The 21,123-nt window shown below is 32.6% G+C and overlaps 6 protein-coding genes across 6 annotated transcripts; 5 read left to right on the forward strand and 1 right to left on the reverse strand.

Annotated features, from left to right (window-relative positions):
- Positions 1 to 582: 582 nt before the first annotated feature.
- AMS1 (alpha-mannosidase) lies at positions 583 to 3,819 on the forward strand (the record flags this gene model as incomplete). The annotated part of the gene is made up of 1 exon (XM_001645330.1): positions 583 to 3,819. One exon carries the CDS (start codon positions 583 to 585, stop codon positions 3,817 to 3,819), a length of 3,237 nt encoding a protein of 1,078 aa, XP_001645380.1.
- A 494-nt stretch (positions 3,820 to 4,313) lies between these two features.
- On the forward strand, positions 4,314 to 5,417 carry CDC43 (protein geranylgeranyltransferase type I subunit CDC43; the record flags this gene model as incomplete). The annotated part of the gene is made up of 1 exon (XM_001645331.1): positions 4,314 to 5,417. One exon carries the CDS (start codon positions 4,314 to 4,316, stop codon positions 5,415 to 5,417), a length of 1,104 nt encoding a protein of 367 aa, XP_001645381.1.
- Positions 5,418 to 5,743: 326 nt separating this feature from the next.
- Positions 5,744 to 6,778, forward strand: PEX14 (Pex14p; the record flags this gene model as incomplete). The annotated part of the gene is made up of 1 exon (XM_001645332.1): positions 5,744 to 6,778. The coding sequence occupies one exon, from the start codon at positions 5,744 to 5,746 to the stop codon at positions 6,776 to 6,778; it is 1,035 nt and encodes a 344-aa protein (XP_001645382.1).
- An 843-nt stretch (positions 6,779 to 7,621) lies between these two features.
- On the forward strand, positions 7,622 to 10,858 carry NUT1 (Nut1p; the record flags this gene model as incomplete). Its single annotated transcript, XM_001645333.1, has 1 exon — positions 7,622 to 10,858. The coding sequence occupies one exon, from the start codon at positions 7,622 to 7,624 to the stop codon at positions 10,856 to 10,858; it is 3,237 nt and encodes a 1,078-aa protein (XP_001645383.1).
- Positions 10,859 to 11,078: 220 nt separating this feature from the next.
- On the reverse strand, positions 11,079 to 15,749 carry INO80 (chromatin-remodeling ATPase INO80; the record flags this gene model as incomplete). The annotated part of the gene is made up of 1 exon (XM_001645334.1): positions 11,079 to 15,749. One exon carries the CDS (start codon positions 15,747 to 15,749, stop codon positions 11,079 to 11,081), a length of 4,671 nt encoding a protein of 1,556 aa, XP_001645384.1.
- Positions 15,750 to 18,137: 2,388 nt separating this feature from the next.
- On the forward strand, positions 18,138 to 20,798 carry CYK3 (Cyk3p; the record flags this gene model as incomplete). The annotated part of the gene is made up of 1 exon (XM_001645335.1): positions 18,138 to 20,798. The coding sequence occupies one exon, from the start codon at positions 18,138 to 18,140 to the stop codon at positions 20,796 to 20,798; it is 2,661 nt and encodes an 886-aa protein (XP_001645385.1).
- Positions 20,799 to 21,123: the final 325 nt, after the last annotated feature.

Genomic DNA, 21,123 nt, shown 5'->3' on the forward strand with positions numbered 1-21,123 from the left:
TATTTCATATGTTTGTTTTATTAATAAAATAATATAGTCTTTAATATCATTGTTTTACAGATTTAATTTAACTTATAAGACATTTTCTTGAATCCAATTGTTTTGTTAAGAAATACAGAAGAAATTGCATAATTAAGGGAATAATAAAATGATCAATCTATATATTCTAGAAATGGAAACTCTGGCCTTGTTTGTTGTTCATTAACCAATATGGCATGGTCGATTACCTTAAAGAGGCTAGGTAACTGTTTCTATTTATATCTACATCAAATAGACATATATACGAGAATGTTGAACCCTAGGGTAATGTATGACTACTTTTCCCGTTGCATTTACATACTTAAGCTTCTAAACCCTAATAGTACGTTTATAGTGAAGTGAACCCTAAATTTATACAACAGGGGCTGTCAAATATTTAACAAGATGCTTTAAAACATTTCGAACTTATTCCATTAAACTATACAGTTTTGAGTATTTTTCAATTGGTCCAACAGACCAGGCTGGTGCTAGTAATATAGATAATTTGGGAATTGACAAGAAATATTAGTTTTATTCTAAAAAATTTGATTATTTTTTGGTAAGATGTCATTTCAACAAGTTAATTATGACCCACAGTTCAAACCTGTTAAAAGCATATATGAAAATAGATTAAGACAGTTTATTAATAATGGTGGTGATTACAAAGATTTAAATTTGCCAAAATTTTATGACCATCAAAGAATCAGGCTAGATCAAGATAGGGTTAAGGTTCAATGGTATCAAGTACCATTTGAAGAAGGAACTTCCCCTGTTTCCCCTGACAAACGTCCTCCTTGGAAAGATATTATTGAAAGTGACTCTAAGGGTGTTTTAGAATTTAGAGATGCATCAATTGGTCAACCTTTTGGTCCTAGTTGGTCAACTACCTGGTTTAAAGTGGAACTTAACTTGCCTTCAGAATGGGTTGAAACTGGTGAGCAATTAGTCTTTGATTGGGATTGTTCAAATGAAGGTGTTGTCATTGATCCAGAGACTTTAATTCCTGCAACTGCTTTCTCAGGAGCAGAAAGAACTGAATACCTATTACCAAAGAATGATACTGGTAAATATTTCTTTTACATTGAAACTGGTAATAATGGTATGTTTGGTTGTGGTGACGGTTCAGATATTAGTCCCCCTGATAACCATAGGTTTTTCAATTTGGTAAAAGCAGACATCGTCTGGCCTGATTGGGAAGCTCGTGCTTTATTTATTGATTTCTGGATGATTACTGATGCCGCCAGAGAATTACCTGATGATTCATGGCAAAAACATAGAGCCAGACAAGTATCAAACATGGTAATGGATTTGTTTGATCCTGAGCGTCGTTCAAGCGTAGCAGAATGTCGTGAACTATTGAAGAAAGAATATTTCGACGAATTTATTGACAGTGCTGAGGTATACAATAAAGGTGAAAAGGATATTTTAACCAATGTCTATGGTATGGGTAATTGTCATATTGATACTGCTTGGTTGTGGCCTTTTGCTGAAACAAGAAGAAAAATTGTAAGATCGTGGGCCTCACAATGTACCTTGATGAATGAATATCCTGAATATCAATTTGTTGCTTCTCAAGCTCAACAATTTAAATGGTTATTAGAAGATCACCCTGAATTTTTCAGTAAATGTTTGATTCCAAAATTTCAACATAATCAATTTATTCCAATTGGTGGTTCTTGGGTCGAAAACGACACAAATCTGCCAGGTAGTGAAGCATTAGCTAGACAATTCTTTTATGGCCAAAGATTTTTCTTGAAATATTTTGGCAGCAAGTCCTCTATTTACTGGTTACCTGATACTTTTGGTTATTCATCTCAAGTTCCTCAACTGTGTCAGTTGTCAGGGATGGATAGATTTTTGACCCAAAAATTATCTTGGAACAATATTAATAATTTCCCTCATTCTACTTTTATTTGGGCTGGTATTGATGGTTCCCAATTATTAACTCATATGCCACCAGGCAACACCTATACTGCAGACTCCCACTTTGGTGATGTTTTACGCTCAGCCAAGCAGAATAAGACAGCTGAATTTTATGGTTCAGGATTAATGTTGTATGGTAAAGGTGATGGTGGTGGTGGTCCAACCCGTCAAATGTTAGAAAAAATGAGACGTATTAGATCTATGAATAACCGTAACGGTAATGTTATCCCTAAGTTAGAAGTGGGTACATCAATTGATGAGTTTTACGATGACATCTTTGAGAAAACTAATCAAGGTAACGACTTGCCAACTTGGACAGGTGAATTGTACTTTGAATTCCATAGAGGTACTTACACCAGTCAAGCAAATACTAAACGTTTGATAAGATTTTCAGAAATCAAGATACACGATTTAGAATGGATTGCAACAAAGGTATCTGTTTTGTATCCAGATGTCTATAAATATCCATCGAAGGAAATCAATGATTTATATGAAAATATCTGTTTATGTCATTTCCATGATGTTTTACCAGGTTCCTGTATTGAAATGGTTTACAAATATGAAGCAATCCCTATGTTACAGGTGGTTATTGAAAAATGTGATGCCTTGATAACTAAAGCTTTGGAAGTCTTAAGGAAGGAGGATACATCCAAGTTGGCTAAGATTAAGACCTTAGCTTGGGATGATGATTATACCTTAATCTCAACAGTCGATAATTCTAAATACCAGACCTATATTTCAGAGGATTCCAAAACTATTATTATGGAAAATGGTAAACTGAAGGTCGCAATTAGCAAGAAAGAAGGTGTGATTAAGAGTATTGTTGATTTGGATACAAACACAGAATATTTAGATATCAATAACGGGAGAAATAGATTAGGTGCAAATCAATTTGTAATCTTCGATGATAAGCCATTGTCCTGGCCAGCCTGGGATACAGAGTTATACTCAGTTAATCAATACACTTACTTGACTGAAATTGAATCAATATCAATTACATCCAAATCAAAGAGCAGGTGTTCTGTTGAAATCGTTGTTCCTGTTATCTCTGGATGTAAGTTGAAGACTGTCATCTCTTTGAATTCTACAACTGATTCCACCAAAGATGAAAGTTTCATCGACATTCATACTGAAGTAGATAACTGGAATGCTGCAAATAAATTTTTGAAAGTAGAATTCCCAGTCAATGTACGCAGCGATTTCGCCTCATATGAGACTCAATTTGGTGTGACTAGAAGACCTACTCATTATAACACATCATGGGACGTTGCCAAGTTTGAAGTTTGTAGTCACAAGTTTGCTGATTATTCAGAATATCATAAAGGTGTTTCCATTTTGAATGATTGTAAGTTCGGGTTTTCTACACATGGTAACTTAATGAGGTTATCGTTATTACGTTCTCCAAAGGCGCCAGACGCTAACGCAGACATGGGCTCCCATGTTATTAATTATGCTATCTATCCACACAGAGGTGGTCTTGGCAGTAAGACTGTTAAATTAGCTCATGAATTCAATTATAATCATAGATATGAAATACCATCTAATTTGGAAAAATCACTTGATTCTGTTATTCAAATATCTGGTGATGATAATATTATACTTTCTAACATCAAGAGAGGTGAAGATGATGCTGACATCCAATCCAACTATGCTATTAAACCAGAAAATGTCAAGAGTATTGTTGTCAGATTATATGAATCTTTGGGTGGTGAATCCAATTGTGTGTTGACTACTTCATTACCAGTAACAAAAGTCATGAAAGTTAATAACTTGGAAACAGATGGAGAAGAAGTCTCTTTCAACAAAACTTCATCTGGTATTGAAATATCTGCTAATTTGAGAGCATTTGAAATTGCGTCTTATAAGATATACTTCTGATTCATATGAATAATGGATACTTCAAGATTTAATTTATGTTTCACCATCTATTTTATTTTTTTTTGTTCATTTGATTTCAATATTGGTTAATAAGAAGTACCACGACAACGAGTTGTCGTGGTATAATTTGATCTATTATTTGACAAATGGAATATATAATGGATATTATTAAGCCTTATTTACTTATGTATATGTTTCGAGCACTATAATATACATTTTAGACACGTTTTTAATGAAATTTATTATTAATGCTATCCCTGACTTAAGAATTGATGTCTATCACGTGATAATTGTTAAGCCGGTAAATACAGGCATTAATTGATCAATATCTAAAACATAAAGGTTATTTAAAGAAGAATAGCACTTCTTGAACAGATAGAGTTACAGATTGGGATGGATTCCAGATCAATTGATAGTCTCTGTAAACAAATGGAATTGATATTCATATAAGCTGAATTGATATTCATATAAGCTGAATTAATAAAGATACTAAGATGGATTCTAAGTTAAAGAAAGAGAAGCATTGGAAATTTTTAAAGAGACACCTAAATCTTCTCCCATCGTCACATCAAAAGCAAGATCCAAATAGATTAGCACTAGTATTCTATTCTATCTTGGGTCTTTCAGCATTAGAATATGATAAAATTGATGGATATAAGGTTCATTTACCTTGGATACGAAGAAGATATCAAAAAATGAAGATTCCAGAATCTAAAGAATATATATCAGGATTTGTAGGTAGCCCATTGGTAGATATCCCAGGTTTGAATACATTCAGTTTGTCAAACACATTATTTGGGTTAATTGTATTGATTACTTTAAAGGATTATGATTTTTTTACCACAATTTTGGATCATGATAGCATTTCAAGATTTGTTTCAAGTTGTCAAACTATTAATGGATCTTTCAAGTCCAGTTTAGATCCTGTCACTGGACTACCATCTCCTGTGGATTCTGATGATCTTCGATTTTGCTACATTGCAGTGGCTATCTTATATTTAACTGGATGTAGAACTATGGATGATTTTGAAAAGTTCATTGATGTTAAGAATTTACTGAAATATATTAAAGAGCAAGAATGTACAGTAGGTGGATATGGTAAATTTGACGAACCACATTCTGGTTATACCTCATGTGCACTTGCAACCTTGTCACTCTTGAACTGTACAGAATTTATAACAAATGAATTCAAGGAGAAGACATTATGCTGGTTATTACAAAGACAAGTCTCAAATGAAGGATGTATGATATTACAAGACGATAAAAATGCTACATATGATGAAACAGACAACGGTGGGTTCCAAGGTAGAGAAAATAAGTTTGCAGATACGTGCTATTGTTTCTGGTGTCTGAATTCATTAAGTATCTTAACACCAGATTGGAAAGGATTATGTGATACAGATTTGGTTAATTCATACTTATTAGATCAAACTCAAAATACAATAATTGGAGGATTTTCTAAAACAGATGAGGATGACCCAGATATATATCATACATATCTAGGAATAGCAGCATTAAAATTGATAGACGGAACTCTTGATGGACCATTATGCATGCCAATTTCATCATTACAAGAATTCCTAAATAATTCAGGATAATTTCGAAAAGAAAAGAAAACGCTTTAATAAACACAATGGATCATATTAGGTAGTTATCAATTCACCAATATATTGATTATATAGATAAATGCAAAATAAATAGCTTAGTCTACATATATGTATATAAATCTTCTTGATTACTACTAAAGTTAGAAGGTAGAAGCGAAGATTCAAAGGCATCTCTCAAGTTCCGGAATTAATATTTATATAAAATGAAACTTTTGAAGAAAATGAATCATGAATCAAAGTTTTGTATTGCAAGAAGTGGTGTAGTTAACGGTTTTGGTGGGAAATAAGAGGCTGTCCATAGTTTTATTTGATTTGTTATGTCAGAAAGTGTTATTCAAAGTAACCGAAAGGAACTATTAGACTCTGCAGTGTCATTTTTGAATGAGCCAAGTGTAGCTAATGCTCCCCTTGAGAAAAAGATTGAGTTTTTAAAGAGCAAAGGTTTGAGTGAACAAGAGATTGAACAAGCTCTTAAAGTTGCTACTGATACTCCATCTCAAAGTGTAGTCGTTTCTAAGTCGGAACCAAAGATCGATAGAGATGAGTTTGTTTATGAATCACTTCCTCCTCCATTGCCTGCTCGTGATTGGCGTGATTATTTCATAATGGCAACAGCAACAGCGGGTTTGTTCTATGGTGTTTATGAAGTTACAAAAAGATATGTATTGCCTAATGTGTTACCTGAATCTAAGACTAAGCTTGAACAAGATAAAGAGGAAATCAAACTACAGTTAGAGAAAGTTGATTCATTATTAAATGCTATCGAACAAGAGCATAATGCCTTTAAGTCAAAAGAAGAGGAGAAAATGAATGAATTGGATCACACTATGTCTCAATTACAAACTGCATTGGATGAAACGTCGAAGACAAGAGCCAAAATGGAATATGAACTCGAAAATATCAAGTCACAAGTTGGATCTCTTCAATCAGCAGTAGATAAATTTATTTCTACTGATAGCAGTTCAAGGGATTTGGAATCTATTTTAAAGGAGATTGATTCATTGAAGAATTTGATTAAAATATCAGGTTCCATTGCTAAAAATGATGAAAATTCTGAGTCAAACGGTAATGGTAAAGCAACTTCTTTCTCCGGTTCTTCAGTACCAGGGATAGATACTATTCCAAGTGCCTCAGAAGTTTTGGCAAAAATTAAGTTGGGTAATAAAGATGCTGATAAGAATGTCCCTGCTTGGATGAAGAACAAGGAGCAAGCCCAAATTGATAATTCAATTCCTGAATGGCAGAAGAATGCATTAAGTACTACAGATATCCCAGATTGGCAAACTACAGTTGAAACAGCAGAAGCAGAAGAAAATGGGACAACAGGTGAGAATGAAAAAGTTGGTGAATAGACCACTAACTTACAATCATGTCCTATAGTAAAAAGTTATTGTCTTCCTGTATATGTGCATTATTTTATTATTATGTTGTTTTTTCTTTGCCATTTACTACTCTCCAGATGACAGGTTTTAACACGCTTCATTTTGCAGTTTATCTATAAGTTCAAGATCAGTCGTCAATTATTCATGTATCTATATTCAAATTATGTACTGAATTATGTATATTTATGCTGTGTTCTGCACAATTTTTAACAAATTCTAACAATAATTCTATGATTATTAATAGTTTTTGCATTTTAACGTTGAGTTCATAAAACATATTTTTGTTATTACAAATCGATAATATCATAACTAAAACTAAAAACGAATTTAAAATTATATAAAGTACATAGAACTGCAAAGAAGAACATATCCATTTACGATTTCAACACACTTTTCTTTGGTAACCAATTTATTGCTAACATTTCCGTATCCTTAATGCTCTTGGTGTGACAGCGTCAGATGAAGTTCAATTATTACTCAGAGATTAATTATAACTGTCCTCTGGAATAGTGATTTTATATAATTTATAATGCAGTATTAGGGATTAATATATTTCGTTGATTGTTTATATACTTATTACTTATTAATAGTACATTATCAATAATCTCTAAAGGTATATAGTCTCATATTCAGAGCACGTGATCAATTTTACAGCAGTATTTTCGAAATAACTTAAAGGCGATATCAAAATAATTTAAAAGGTCTTACCAAATGTTAATATATATATAGATATGTATAAATTTGGTTAATGTTTAAGAAAGGACTGTATTTCTTTATTAGCCTTCAAGGAGACCAGAATATAATTGGGTCATTATGTCGTCTGAGACAGTTTACAATTTGCTGTTGAATTGTGCGGAGAGACAGATCTTAGCATCTGATTTCTTAAATTTGTATAACGAATTTTACAATGAGAAATTTGCAACAAAGATTGAGAATGAAAATAATGAAGAGAACCAGTCCAAGGTTGTTGAGATTTCTGAATCTATTTCCTCTGATGTGATAAAGTTATTGAATTCAGGAAACCGGTTGCTATTGGCAGACTACGTTGTTCAATTACTGTTTGTTAATTATAATTCTGATTTGGTGCAAGCATTATTGCCAAAACTATATTCTGTTAGCAATGAGTTCATGTTAGTTCATTTTTTCTCAAAATCATGTTCATACTTTGCAAAATTATCAGATAAATTGATTGTAGACCAATTGGTTAAAGATATCTCTCGTTCAATTATACCTGGTGTATTCGCAATGGATATCAATATCATGACAAATGAATTAGTGATTTCAGTTTCCAAGTTTTTACAATTGATATTGAATTTTTTACCAAAACCAATTGTTTTAGCCTCTGAAACAGATAAGGATCATCTGTATTTATTAATAAGAAGATTGTCACAGATTAATAAGTTAATTCATCGAAAATTCTCACAAACTTTAGAGTCCAAAATGATATTCAAGGACTCTAAGCCATTATTTGCAACCACTGCAACCACTCCTTTTATAAATTCGCCTTCAATAAGCTCACCTCAGTTCATCCCAAGCCCTATGGTCCCTTCAAAACAGGGACCTTCAGCTGAAGCTTCAATGAAATACAAAGATATGAAATTATTACGTTATTACAAAAATGTTTGGCTGAACAATAAAATATTTAACTGGGAATGTACTAATCCGGATTTTTTATCAACTTTTTCTTCAATTGTTACAGGCTTATTTCAATTCCAAACCTCTTCAAGATTGACAACCGATGAACTACTTACTGATCTTATAGAAACATCATTTACTTGTTTTGCTCAATTTGTAAGTAATAGCCAATACCATCAAACTAATGCAACTTTCAATTTATTAGAAAAATTATGGATAATTTACATCTCTAAACAACTACCCCTTCTGATATTAGAAAATTCAACAGGTAATCCAACTGTAGTAACAAGGGCATTGGAAAGGATGGACGACAAAATCATTAAAGCGATTAAATCTTATTACGCAGAAAAAAATGACCAGAGAAATAGAAATGAAGATTTATTTGATGATTCACCTTCTTCAGGTTTAGATATCAGACACGATTTTATTAAAAGCTTAGTAATGCTAGGTTTACAACCTCCTTCGCTGATTAACGACTATTTAAGGGAAGATCAAAGCCTGGATCCAAGGACATTGACCTCATCTGATGCTCTAGTTATTACTAATATTCAAGGAGTCTTAGAAGTTATTAGAGATGTTAACACCTTTGTGCTACAAACATTAGATTCCATGGAATTAGAGAATATAAATAATTCATCTGATGTTACTAATAATGGTTTAAAACAAGTATTCATTAATTTTGAAACAGTTTCACCAACTAAACAAAGGGAAATCTCAAATGCGATTGTGTCGGTAATAAAAGATTCTGTGGATCAATTAAACTTCCAAAGACTTTCAAAGATATGTGCTCTGCTTTGCTATAATTTTGGCCATTCATTAACAACTATTATGTTATTTGTTAAGCCAACTACTATTTTAGAGCTTTTAATGAAATTCACTGATATATCTTGGGATCAGTTTGTCGTATCTAAGTCATCATCTATGGAGACAGACTATGAATTGACCTCTAGTTATTTAGCTTTTGGCTGGGTCACATTGCTTTTAACCACAATTTCTAAATCTTACGAAATATCATTGGTAGATATTGCTCTAAATTCATCATTTCTTGTCTCCAAAGATTCATTTGCAATTCAAGCAGTTTCGAAAATATATGATATCCCTGACAGTTTTACATTATCCAAAGGTGGGAAAACTGATAATGACGAAGATTCTCAAGAAATGCGTAAATGGTTTCAAGATCTGTTTGTCAATGGCTCCTTATCAGACTCTCTAATTCAAAATGTCGATGTTAAAAAATTGATTGATTTAGTCCCATATATATTTAAACAAGTGATGTTAGGAATTGAAAACGGTGTTATAACCGATATGTCACGAGTAATCAATGGGTTTGAATATTTCTTACAACCATCAATGATTATTGGTCTAATTAGAATAGTTTACTGGTTGGAAGATTATTTGGAAAGTTTAAAAGCCAATGGTATAGCCGACGACATAATACAAAAGATCCTATCAGTAGTCAATTCCTTATTAGCAGAAGTGTCACTTAATAGTGATTCAAGAGCATACCACGAATCGGTGTTAAGATTAAACGCACCTAACCTGCTAAAGGCAGTGCGTTCATTTAGAATACAAACTCAGCAGAATTATGGTATCTATTCCTCAGAAGCTCAGGGACCACCTGTTGTTGAAAGCTTAATTTCCAAGCTTGTCCTTGTTATGAACATTTCTCCGGTTTATAACATTGACCCTAGAGTATCAGTTTCTGATAATTCATACTCTCAGAAACAATTTGGTTACCGAAATTTTTTGATTTTAAGTGAACAACCTTTAGATAAAATACTTTCAAATCAAATAAACTCCTTTTGGAGTTTGCATAGTAGTACCTACTATAATATCGATTATCTAAAAAAGCTAATCGATATCATTACTCCAAAGAAATTTTTCATTGATGTAATGAAAACTTTAGATTATAAATTATCTGCTTACGGTGTTCCAAATGTTCGTAATAAAATCAGAGATGTTGACGCAGAACATGTTATAGATTATTTATTTTATTTCATGGTTTTACATGATGTAAATTCACAGCAAGAAGCATCCGAAATGATTATGTGGATGGACAAGACCTTAAAAGATGCTGATAACTCCGCAGAAACATCAACTAGTAAGACTAAGATACCAAACAAAGCAGAACAACAATCTTTACCTGATGACGATTTTGATATGTTGTTCGGTGAAAATGAAACTAGTATGCAGGGAACTGATGAAGAAGATGCAATGATCGTTGATATTGAAACATGCCAAAATTTAAATAACATAGCAGTTCTAAAGAAGAATAGCTTTGCAACCGTACTACAAGACACTAAATATTTACTTGATGCCGGTCTAGTTTCAGGTGACATCACAAAAGAAGAATATGAAAAAGGTTGTAAATATCATCAAAAATACTTGGGATTACTGCGAACTTGTGCCTTCTAACCAACAAAGCATATATAGACATGATAATCTATCATTTAAATAAAACTAAATTTGTAATTTAATGGGAAATCCACCAAATGTAAGAAATTAATTTATTGCAATGACTATTTAAAAATGGTATGATAAATGCATTTATTATAATTACTATTTAATACTAGATACAAGACACAGGTGGTAAAATTAACGAAAATCACCCGTGTTCATTAATTAAGATTGTCTATTAATTGGTGGTAAGTGCTGTAGATGCTGCTGCTGCCGCTTTAACATCACCCCCTGATTCTATAGTTTTCACATCCTTTTGCAAAGTTTTACCTTCCATAACAACTTGTTGAACATGTTCCTTTTGTTTTGCCCTATCTCTCATTCTTTCTTCAATAGTACCACGGATCAATAGTCTGTAAACAGTAACTTGTCTTGTTTGTCCCAATCTATGCGCTCTATCCATAGCTTGTGAATCAATGGTAGGATTCCAATCGGAATCATAAAATATAACAGTATCAGCTGCTGTTAAATTAATACCTAAACCACCTGCTCTGGTACTTAACAAGAAAATGAATATATCCGGTCTTGTCTGCCAATCATGAACTAAATCACGACGATCTTCTAACTTGGAAGAACCATCCAGACGAATATGACTATATTGACGATATGTCAAATATTCTTCCATTAGATCCATCATTTTTGTCATTTGGAAATAAATCAAAACACGATGATCACCTTTTTTCAGTTCAACTAATAATTCATCCAATTTCTTTAACTTAGCAGATTCTGTTATGAATCTGTCCATCGATGGCATTGAAATATAAGAAGAGAAACTTTTATTTAATGGTGATGGATATAATCCAGACACTGGGAAATCATGCAATGGTATTTTCTTTTCCACAGCCATATTATATTGAGTTGAGGCTGGAATCTCACTTAATGCTTTAGAGATTACAGGCTTGAACAATTCTTCTTCTTGTTGAATAGAAAAGTGGCGATTACCTAAAACTTGAATTGAAACGGGAGATGATGATACATTTGGATGATAGCTACGACTGATAGCATTATAGTATTCGTTATCAAATACTTGCTCCTTTATGTTTAACAATGAATTTAATACACCAGTTGAAGTTACTCTGCTTAATGCATCAAGTTTGGCAGATCTTTCAATTAATTTTAAATTTGATTTGAAATTCATATCAGAGAATGTTTTGTCATTATCCTCGATAACTGAAATTTTTTCCAGGAATGTTTGTCTCGAATAAGGCTCCTTCAAGTGAATAGCATTCATCAGTAAATCTCTATGCACAACACGCTTTATTTCACCATAAGTTAACCCTGTAACCCGAGAGATTTCTTTGCATGTACTTTCATTATTAAATATACTAAATGTATAATTTAATAATTTATTCTTGAGGCCCAAATCATTCTCATAATTTGGTAAGATTAGATCATTATAGATTAATCTTGGCAAGTGATATGTAATTGGATTTCTTGTTGAATACAATATATCAACTAGAGGCTCATTATCCCTAGATAACGAACTAGATTTACCAAAAATGGAGAAAGAGAATGGAGAATCCACATCCGCTCTTTCAAATAGATCTGGATGATTACAGACCTTTCTAAATTGCATTACTGCATTGATCATATTTTGGTCCGAGCCTGTATCATCGTCACCAGCTGCATTTTCAATTACATCGTAATTTGTAGACATCTGAGATTTCAAAATTTGATACAATTTAGCTTGTCTTTGAGTTAGATCACACATGACATCAATTTCAATCTTATCACCTAGTTCTGATTGAACGTTCTTCTTCACACGTCTTAACATGAAGGGTTTCAAGATCATATGTAAACGACGTAATTGTTGTTGATTTAGCTTTGTATTGGCTTCTGCGTGTGATTCAATATCTTTTGAAAACCAGTCATTAAATTCATCATGCGAATCGAACAAAGAAGGCATAATAAAATGTAACAAGGCCCACAATTCTTGCATGTTATTTTGAATTGGAGTACCTGTTAATAGCAATCTATTACGACAATGGAAACTTAATAAGTTCCTCCAACGAGATGATTGCGACGATTTAATGGCTTGAGCTTCATCTAAAATCATGTATTGCCATTTCATCTTTTGTAAATAACTTGTATCTGAAACAACCATCTGATAAGAAGTGATCATGACATGGAATGGAGAATCTTTATTATATCTTAAATTTTTTCTATCCCAGAATCTTCTTAGAATTTTACGATCATTCGAGTTACCCCAGTAAGGCAAAATTTTGAATTGTGGAACAAATTTAGAAATTTCATTTACCCAATTGTGTAATGTTGAAGCTGGAGTAACGACCAAAAATGGACCCCAAATATTATACTTTTCTGCTAAATGAGCCAGCACAGAAATGGATTGGACAGTTTTACCTAAACCCATTTCATCTGCCAAGATACCATTAATACCTTGATCGTATAAATTTGCTAACCAATTTAAACCCTTTAACTGGTATTCCTTTAGTGTACATGCTAAAATCGAAGGTTGTTCAATAACAACCTCACCCAAAGAAGTTGGATTTTGGAAATTCAATTCCTCACCATTACTGGTATCGTTATCAAATTTCTTTGTCTTTTCTCTAGATTTTTGTAATACGTTTGAGGCATTTTGAGCAGCTTTTCTTCTTAGTTCATCATCATCTTCATTATCAAAATCAATTGTTTTAAAATCTGTTTTAACTGAACTTGTACTATCAAGATCGATGTTATTCATCAAATTATCTTCATTTTCATCAAATTCATCATCCTTCATATTGCCTTCTAGTTCATTTGTTTTAATCTTACTACCAATGAAATGTGAGTACAGTTCTGTTTGTGTTAACAAGAAATTCAATTTTTTAGCTTGCCTTACATTTTCTCTATCTTCTTCTTCTTTTCTTGCTTGTTCCATTGCAACTTTTTCTGCCTTTTTCTTTAAATCCCTTTCTTCTCTTTCATTTTTCTTCCAATAATTCAACATTTCTCTAATACCTCTTCTTGCTCTAGTTTGGAAATCTTTAACTTGCTTGAAGTTTCTCTGTTGCCACTTTCTAGCTTCTCTTGCACAGACAGATGAATTTTTCTTGAAATTAGTTGCCCTTATAGATTGAATTTGTTGTACTAATCTTGCCATTTTAGCAGAATCTTTACGAGCCAAATCTTTTAAAATCGTGAAGAATGTATTATCATAATGTCTTTTGATGGCCTTTGCTTCTTTCAAAGTCATTTGCATACCGTAGGTTGGTAAGTCATGAGTATTTTGAATGAACTCTGAATTTTGTTCACCCCCATTTTCATTTTGAGCGGTTCCGCTATTCAACTTCTTCTTCTTAGAAGAAGGACCTTCTAATTCTTCTGCATTTTCTGCTTCTTTCATTAGACTCTTTTTCAATTTCATCTCTTCTTCTTCTCTTAACTTCTTTGCATCATTGATTAATTTTTTTAATTTTCTTACATGGTATTGTTTTAAAGTAACTTTCACTATTAGCTTATTTTCTTCAGGGTTATAATCTGTAACAATAGAATTTGTGAATCTCCTTTTCCTAGATTTTTTGTTCTTATTTTTATTGCACATTTTAATCAATTCCCTTACTATTCTTTCTCTATCACTGTGAATTGTAGTTGGAGTTTTTGGAACTGGAGCAGCTGGTTCACCAGCTACTTTAGATGCATTTTGTCTTCCTGACTTTTTCCCTGGTGCGAAATAGTCTTCATCATCTTCATTTTCTATCATATTTATCACTCCTTCTTCGTCTTCTTCTTCTTCTTCTTCTTCTTCACCTTCCTCCTCGTCTTCTTCGTCTTCATCTTCGTCTTCATCTTCATCTTCATCTTCATCTTCATTTTCATTAGTTCCTTCAATTTCTATATCTGTATTATCTTCTAGATCTTTAGCTTTCTCTATATCATCCAGTTCTTCTGTATCTTTCCCATTTATTAAGTTATTGTCATCATAAGTGTTATCGTCGGCATCAATATTCTTTTTATTGGATTTTTGTTTAGATTTGTTTTCCGTTTTAACGTTTGGTGTCGAAGTCATTGGTTTTTTCATAGCAACACGTACTTCATCTTTACGTTTCTTTGAAGGAGATGTTTTAGTATTTAATTTCTTTTCAGTTGCAGTGGTGGTTGAGAGATCCTTTGAATTTTGAGTGATTTCATCATTATTGTCATTATTTAATATTTCATTAACATCATCGATTTCATCCATATCGTCTAATGAGGTTAAAGCAGAATCTTCCTTTTCTAGTAGGTTTTTGATACTTGTAGTGCGTTTTCTCTTTTGTTGTGTAGATACTGATTTTGTCTTTGCCTTTGCCTTTGCATTTGATGACTTTGATTTTACTTTTGCATCTGAATTTGATTTCAATTTCAGTTTTGATTTTGATTTTGATTTTGCCTTAGTCTTTGTATCAGTTTTCAGTTTTGACTTTGATTTTAGGTTGTTAGTGTTGCTATTAATGAGACAGTCGTTGACGACATTCTTCAAATACTTATCTGATGATTTTAGAGTTAGATAGTTTTCCCATTCTGATTTATATTTTTTCATTAGAGAATATAAATATTCGAAATTTTTAATTGAATTATTCCATTCTTTTGATTGTTGGTTCCATTCGTTTAGTAGTTCGAATTCCTGATAATTTAAGAATTTCCAATCTTGATAATTGAGTTCTAAATTATCTCTTTTATTCAATAGATTAAAATCGTTGTTTAATTTGTTGAGGAATTTTTCCTTTTGCAGATTTGTTGTAGTGTTGGTGGTATGTGTATTTGTGACAATGGATGATGAAGTGTCATTAGTGTTGGTATTATTAACATTAATATTTGGTAAATTTATGTTGTTATCATCATCATCATTATTCAATAATTTTGCCAATGACATGGTGCACTAGAATATTTTTGTAGTGTAGTGCAGTGTAGTGTAGTTTAATGTAATGTATAAGTATTCTATATTGATTCCCTATAGTGCAGGTTTAATATAGGGGAATTAATGTACAAATATAAGTATATATTCGTAGTCTAGATGAAGGTTATTTTTCCACAGACATATATATGTATATATGTGTGTGTGAGTATATGAATATTTGTATATGAACACAGTCAGTGATAAAGTATCTAATTAATTCAACTCTTTGAAAGTGATGGATAGTTCCAAAAACAATATACACTAATGAAAAATTCTTGAAATAAATGGAATTAAAAATTTTTCTCTCTCTTGTGTATAAAACAGAGAAATGTAGAGACCAAGAAGTGTATTTGTTTGATATTTGATAGATGGTAGAGGGTAAAAAACAAAAAGACCAAATCAAATCAAAGTAAAGTAAAGTAAACTAGACTAAATTAAGTTACAAAATGTTGTAATCAAGCAATCAATACAAAGTTTCACAAATTCTATAAGGCCATAAGAATGGACTGAATTTTTTTTTCCTCTTCGTTTTCGTTTTCGTTTTCTCTTTTCCCTTTGCCTTTGCCTTTGTCTTTAGGTAGTTTTACGTTAGATAGACGTTAGTTTTGTTTCCTTTCGGTTCCTTTACTTTCACTATACCATTTGCTTCAACAAGCCTTTACCGTAACAAAATTTTCATTAAGAGAAAAACACAACAACGACAACGACAAGAACAAGAACAAGAACAAGAACGATTTTTCTTTGTTTGCTTCTTCACGTTGTCGGTTGTGGTGGTCTCTTTTCAAGGAACAGACAAGACAGACCAAACAAAGCTTCCCAAAAATCACAACTAGCATAAGGTAAGGTAAGGTAAGCTAAGCTAAGCTACTCTTGTCACTTGAAGTTGTCGTTTTCTTATGGGATGTAAGTATTGTATGTAATGCAAGTTTGTATGAAGGGAAACACAAGAAAGGTTTCTTTAAGTTGTGACTTGTATGTCGAATTGAGACGTTATAAGAAGAAGAATGACATAATCCAGAGTGTTTGAGTATAAGTTTATATTTGTAAAGTGCCCCAGAATATGTGTAATGACTATGCGACAGTTCGATATGAAGTTTATATACAGAGAGTGGCAACTGTTTTGTGTCTGTTAATCTCAATCTATATATACAATCTTGAACCCTTCTTTGTAATTATATATATGTTACAGCAAAAAATACATAAATGCACACATACATAGGTCCATCAACAACAGCACACCGCTTAACATCGATATAATCTCATCTCATCTCATCTCATCTCATCTCACTCTTGCTACATCTCCTCAAGCCAACAACTTCTATTAATACCATAATTTCAATACAATATGGCATGCCCCCTTCCCCTTACCATTACCATTACCAATATCATTACGACAAACGCAACACATTACGTTTCTTACTCGATAGTCTATTTCCTGACACACATTACTTGTTTCACCACTCTTCAAAGCTCTAATACAATACCACTTCCACTTCCGCTTGCTGAACTGAACCATAAAAACTGAGAAACCCAACCGAACCAGCCATCTCAAAAATTTCTCTATCCACCTCATCATTCTCCCTCTCTCGATCAACCATAACCAACTAGCCAACCCAACCCAACCCATCTCAATCAAAACTGCTTGCATCTTTCCCTTTTCCCTTGGCTCATCATCCTTCTCGCTACTTCTCTCACTCGGAACCAACTGGCTTATTTATTCCAGTTTCTTCTCTTCCTTCGTACGGTAAAACCACTCACTTCCCATTCGAAAATTTTCATTACGTAGTTGTTCTTATATCCATCCAGATCATTTAAAGGTTGGCATTTCATCCACATCGAACAAATGTATATATATAAAGATATAGATTGATCCATTGATATGTAGAGATACACACTCGAGTATATACGTATCTGTGTATTCATGCTCTTCTGGCTGGACAATTGATTTCTCCATCTCACTTGATTGTATTGTTTTTTTTTAGTCTGCCAGAGAGATCTTGCTGTGTTCCTGACTGTTTTATACTATTCCGGTTTCATAGATCACATATATTTTGTCCCACCAAAGCTGAAATACTGTATATGTCGGCATTGCATTCATTTACATCATACTAGTTGTTACTACCAATTCTCTCATTCTTTAAAATATTCACCAATTCAATTGTAACTCAGATTTTCATTTTTTTTTTTTTTTTGGCATATTTTAATTAATTCATTTTAGCATCATCATTTTCCTGGCATCTGTTCATTCACCATTAATATCTAATTTTAAAAAAATAATACACACACTCACACTCACAGCATTATTATATCATATTTCTCATCCCCATCCATCAATTTTAACATAATATCTATTCATATATCGGTATGTCACAAATAAACCCTCCATTTAAAGTAAGGGCAAGGTACGGTTGGTCAGGCCAAACAAAAGGTGATCTAGGTTTCTTAGAAGGTGATGTTATGGAGGTTAAAAAAATTACTGGTGACTGGTTCTACGGTACTCTATTAAGAAATAAAAAATGTTCCGGATATTTCCCAAAGAATTTTGTAAATTTAATTCCATCACAATCACAATCCCAGTCACGCTCTCAATCCCAGTCCCAGTCCCAGTCCCAGTCCCAACCACAGACTCCTACTTCTGCTAGCAACAGACCACAACTTCCCGTAGATTCAATCAAATTACCCCCAATCCCTTCCCGCTCAGAAAATAACAATAAAAATATTCAAAACCAGGATCAAAAAAATTATCCATACCATTCAACCCCAAACTTACAAAATTACATGAGACAGAAATATAACGGTAACAACAACAACAACTCTTTACCACCTTTGCCTCCAATTCCTAAAGTATCTACCAAATCTTCAACTACTAATCACAATCCTCATGCCGTTCTAATCAAATCACATTCACTAAATGATATAGGTGTACCTCATTCAAGAGACTATAGTTATTATAAAGAGAACCAGAACTTTTACGACGGTTTCTATCCAAGCACCAATAATGTCTCAAAACAAACTTCAAATTCAAATTCAAAGATGAAAACAAATTCCACTCTGTCCTACGATTACAACCCATCGTTATCATCTTCAGATCTTTTCTCAAACTCAAAATATTTGGATTCCTCTTTAACAAGTAGTGAGGATAGCTTTGCTCTGATGTCTGATTTCAGTGCAACAAGTGCCGGAAGTTTTGCAAGACACAGATATGCACAATCTTTTAACAATTCTTCAGAAAGATCAAAAACTGACCCAAGAGGAAATGACTCGCAGAATATTGGAGGCCCATCTCCTTATAATTCAGCCATTTCGAATGGTAACGACTCATATAGTGGCAAAGTTGGCGGCTTATTAAGTAAATTTATCTTACGAAGCGCCAACTCCAATGCTTCTGGTGGAAGCAATAACAATAGTTCCACAAATCTGGATTCTCAACTTTATGAATTACCTAAATTACCAGATATCGGCAACCTAAATATTTCAAGATCGCATGATGATGCCAGAGATTGGCTAACCGTGAAAACTCATCTGAATAGATCAAGAACGTTGACCAAATATGAAAAGCATCCAAGATACATGAGGGCCTTAGAAGAAAATAGGGAATTAGTACTACATCCTCAAGATTCAATATACAATGGATTAAATACCAACGAAGTGAAGGGAAATGGAAGAGCAGGATTAACAAATATTCAACTTTCCGAATTGAATTTTGAATATATCGATAAGATTACAAGGAAAAGATGTATTAAAAATAAATCAATTCATTTCGAAACTTGGGTTCAAACTACATTTTCTGCAAGATATTCTTCTCCAATTGAAAAGTTGAGAGGTATTTATATCTTTTGTACTGAATTATTCAATCTAGTTGACGACAATGGTCAAACCGATTTCACTAAGGAACCCAGCAATTTAAATAAACTAATATTTGAAAACCATTGTACTCCATATGAACTAACATGGATTTTTAAGAAAATTTCCAATTTATTAGGAATCCAATGTGAAGTTGTAATTGGGTTTTTGAAGACACCATCAGCAAACAATTCAGAATTTAAATATAATCATTGTTGGCTAAGAGTTTTAATAAATCAAGAATGGAGATTTATTGATGTCATCTTGGGTAACATCACAAATCCAATCCATGAATTTGTAAATAAGCAAAACATTATTCATGCAGATAATAATTATTTCTTGGTCGAACCACTAAGATTTATTTATACACATATCCCACCTAGAGATTACGAACAACATATAGTACCAAGTATCGATCAATTATCAGCATTATATTTACCATTAGTATTCCCATCATTTTTCAATAACGATATCAAACTGTACAAATTTAGTACAGCATTATCGTACTTACAAGATATGGAAATATACGAATGTTCTCTTGAAGTTCCATTAGACATCGAATTATTTGCTTCAGTAGTTGTACCAAACACTGGTGATACTGAAAAATCCAAAATATACAACAACATGGACCTTGCATTGGTTCAATTAAAGAAATTGAAAACCGAGAATGGTACTAAAATTGTTATTATTAAAGCAGTATTACCTCCTGAGGTATCCAGTGGTGATCTATATATCCATTCAGGTGTTAGAGGATTACAAACATCGATAGTTAACGTGCATCCATTATCTGCTATAATCCCATTGACACACAAGGGACAAACAATGAACTTTGAATTTGTAGTACGTCAACCATCAGAAAACTCCAAGAAAGTAGAGGAATACATTGTTGAACCACAGAACAAATATCTATTCCAAAACAACGAGTACACGTTTGAAATAGTTCAACATCCTTACGATGGTGTAATCTATAACAATGCATCGTTGAGCAAGAACGTAATCAAACCAATCGTTATTAAGTCACCTAGTGGTAAGAAGTACGAATTAGAGAAAATGGATTATAATCTACCGTATGGTACATGGAAGAAGAAAGTACCAATTAAAGAACCTGGTGTTTGGAAAGGTATGGTCATTGGTGATTCTAACGTTGGATGGTGTACATTTGCAGAATGGACATGTGTTTGAATTATATAAAAGACTATATATATGCAAAAGAATCATAATAATTAAATAATTAAGTAATTGTAAACATCATAATCACATATTGCATTGATAAACCATTTTGAGTGTGAATAAATTGAGAGATTGATTGACATGCTCTGTTGGTTTGAATATTTTGGGAAATTAATTGATTGACCTGAAGTCCCAAAATGGTTTCGCTACCAAACTGCCCAATTTAATCTCAGTGTAAGCCTAGCAACGGCAGCTGATAACTTCTATTTATATATATATATCTAATGTATACATATATACACTTCCTTTTACGGTACAAAACGAATAGGATGCATTA

The sequence above is a fragment of the Vanderwaltozyma polyspora genome, genomic scaffold, assembly GCF_000150035.1.
Source record: "Vanderwaltozyma polyspora DSM 70294 KpolScaffold534 genomic scaffold, whole genome shotgun sequence".
Classification (NCBI taxonomy): domain Eukaryota; kingdom Fungi; phylum Ascomycota; class Saccharomycetes; order Saccharomycetales; family Saccharomycetaceae; genus Vanderwaltozyma; species Vanderwaltozyma polyspora.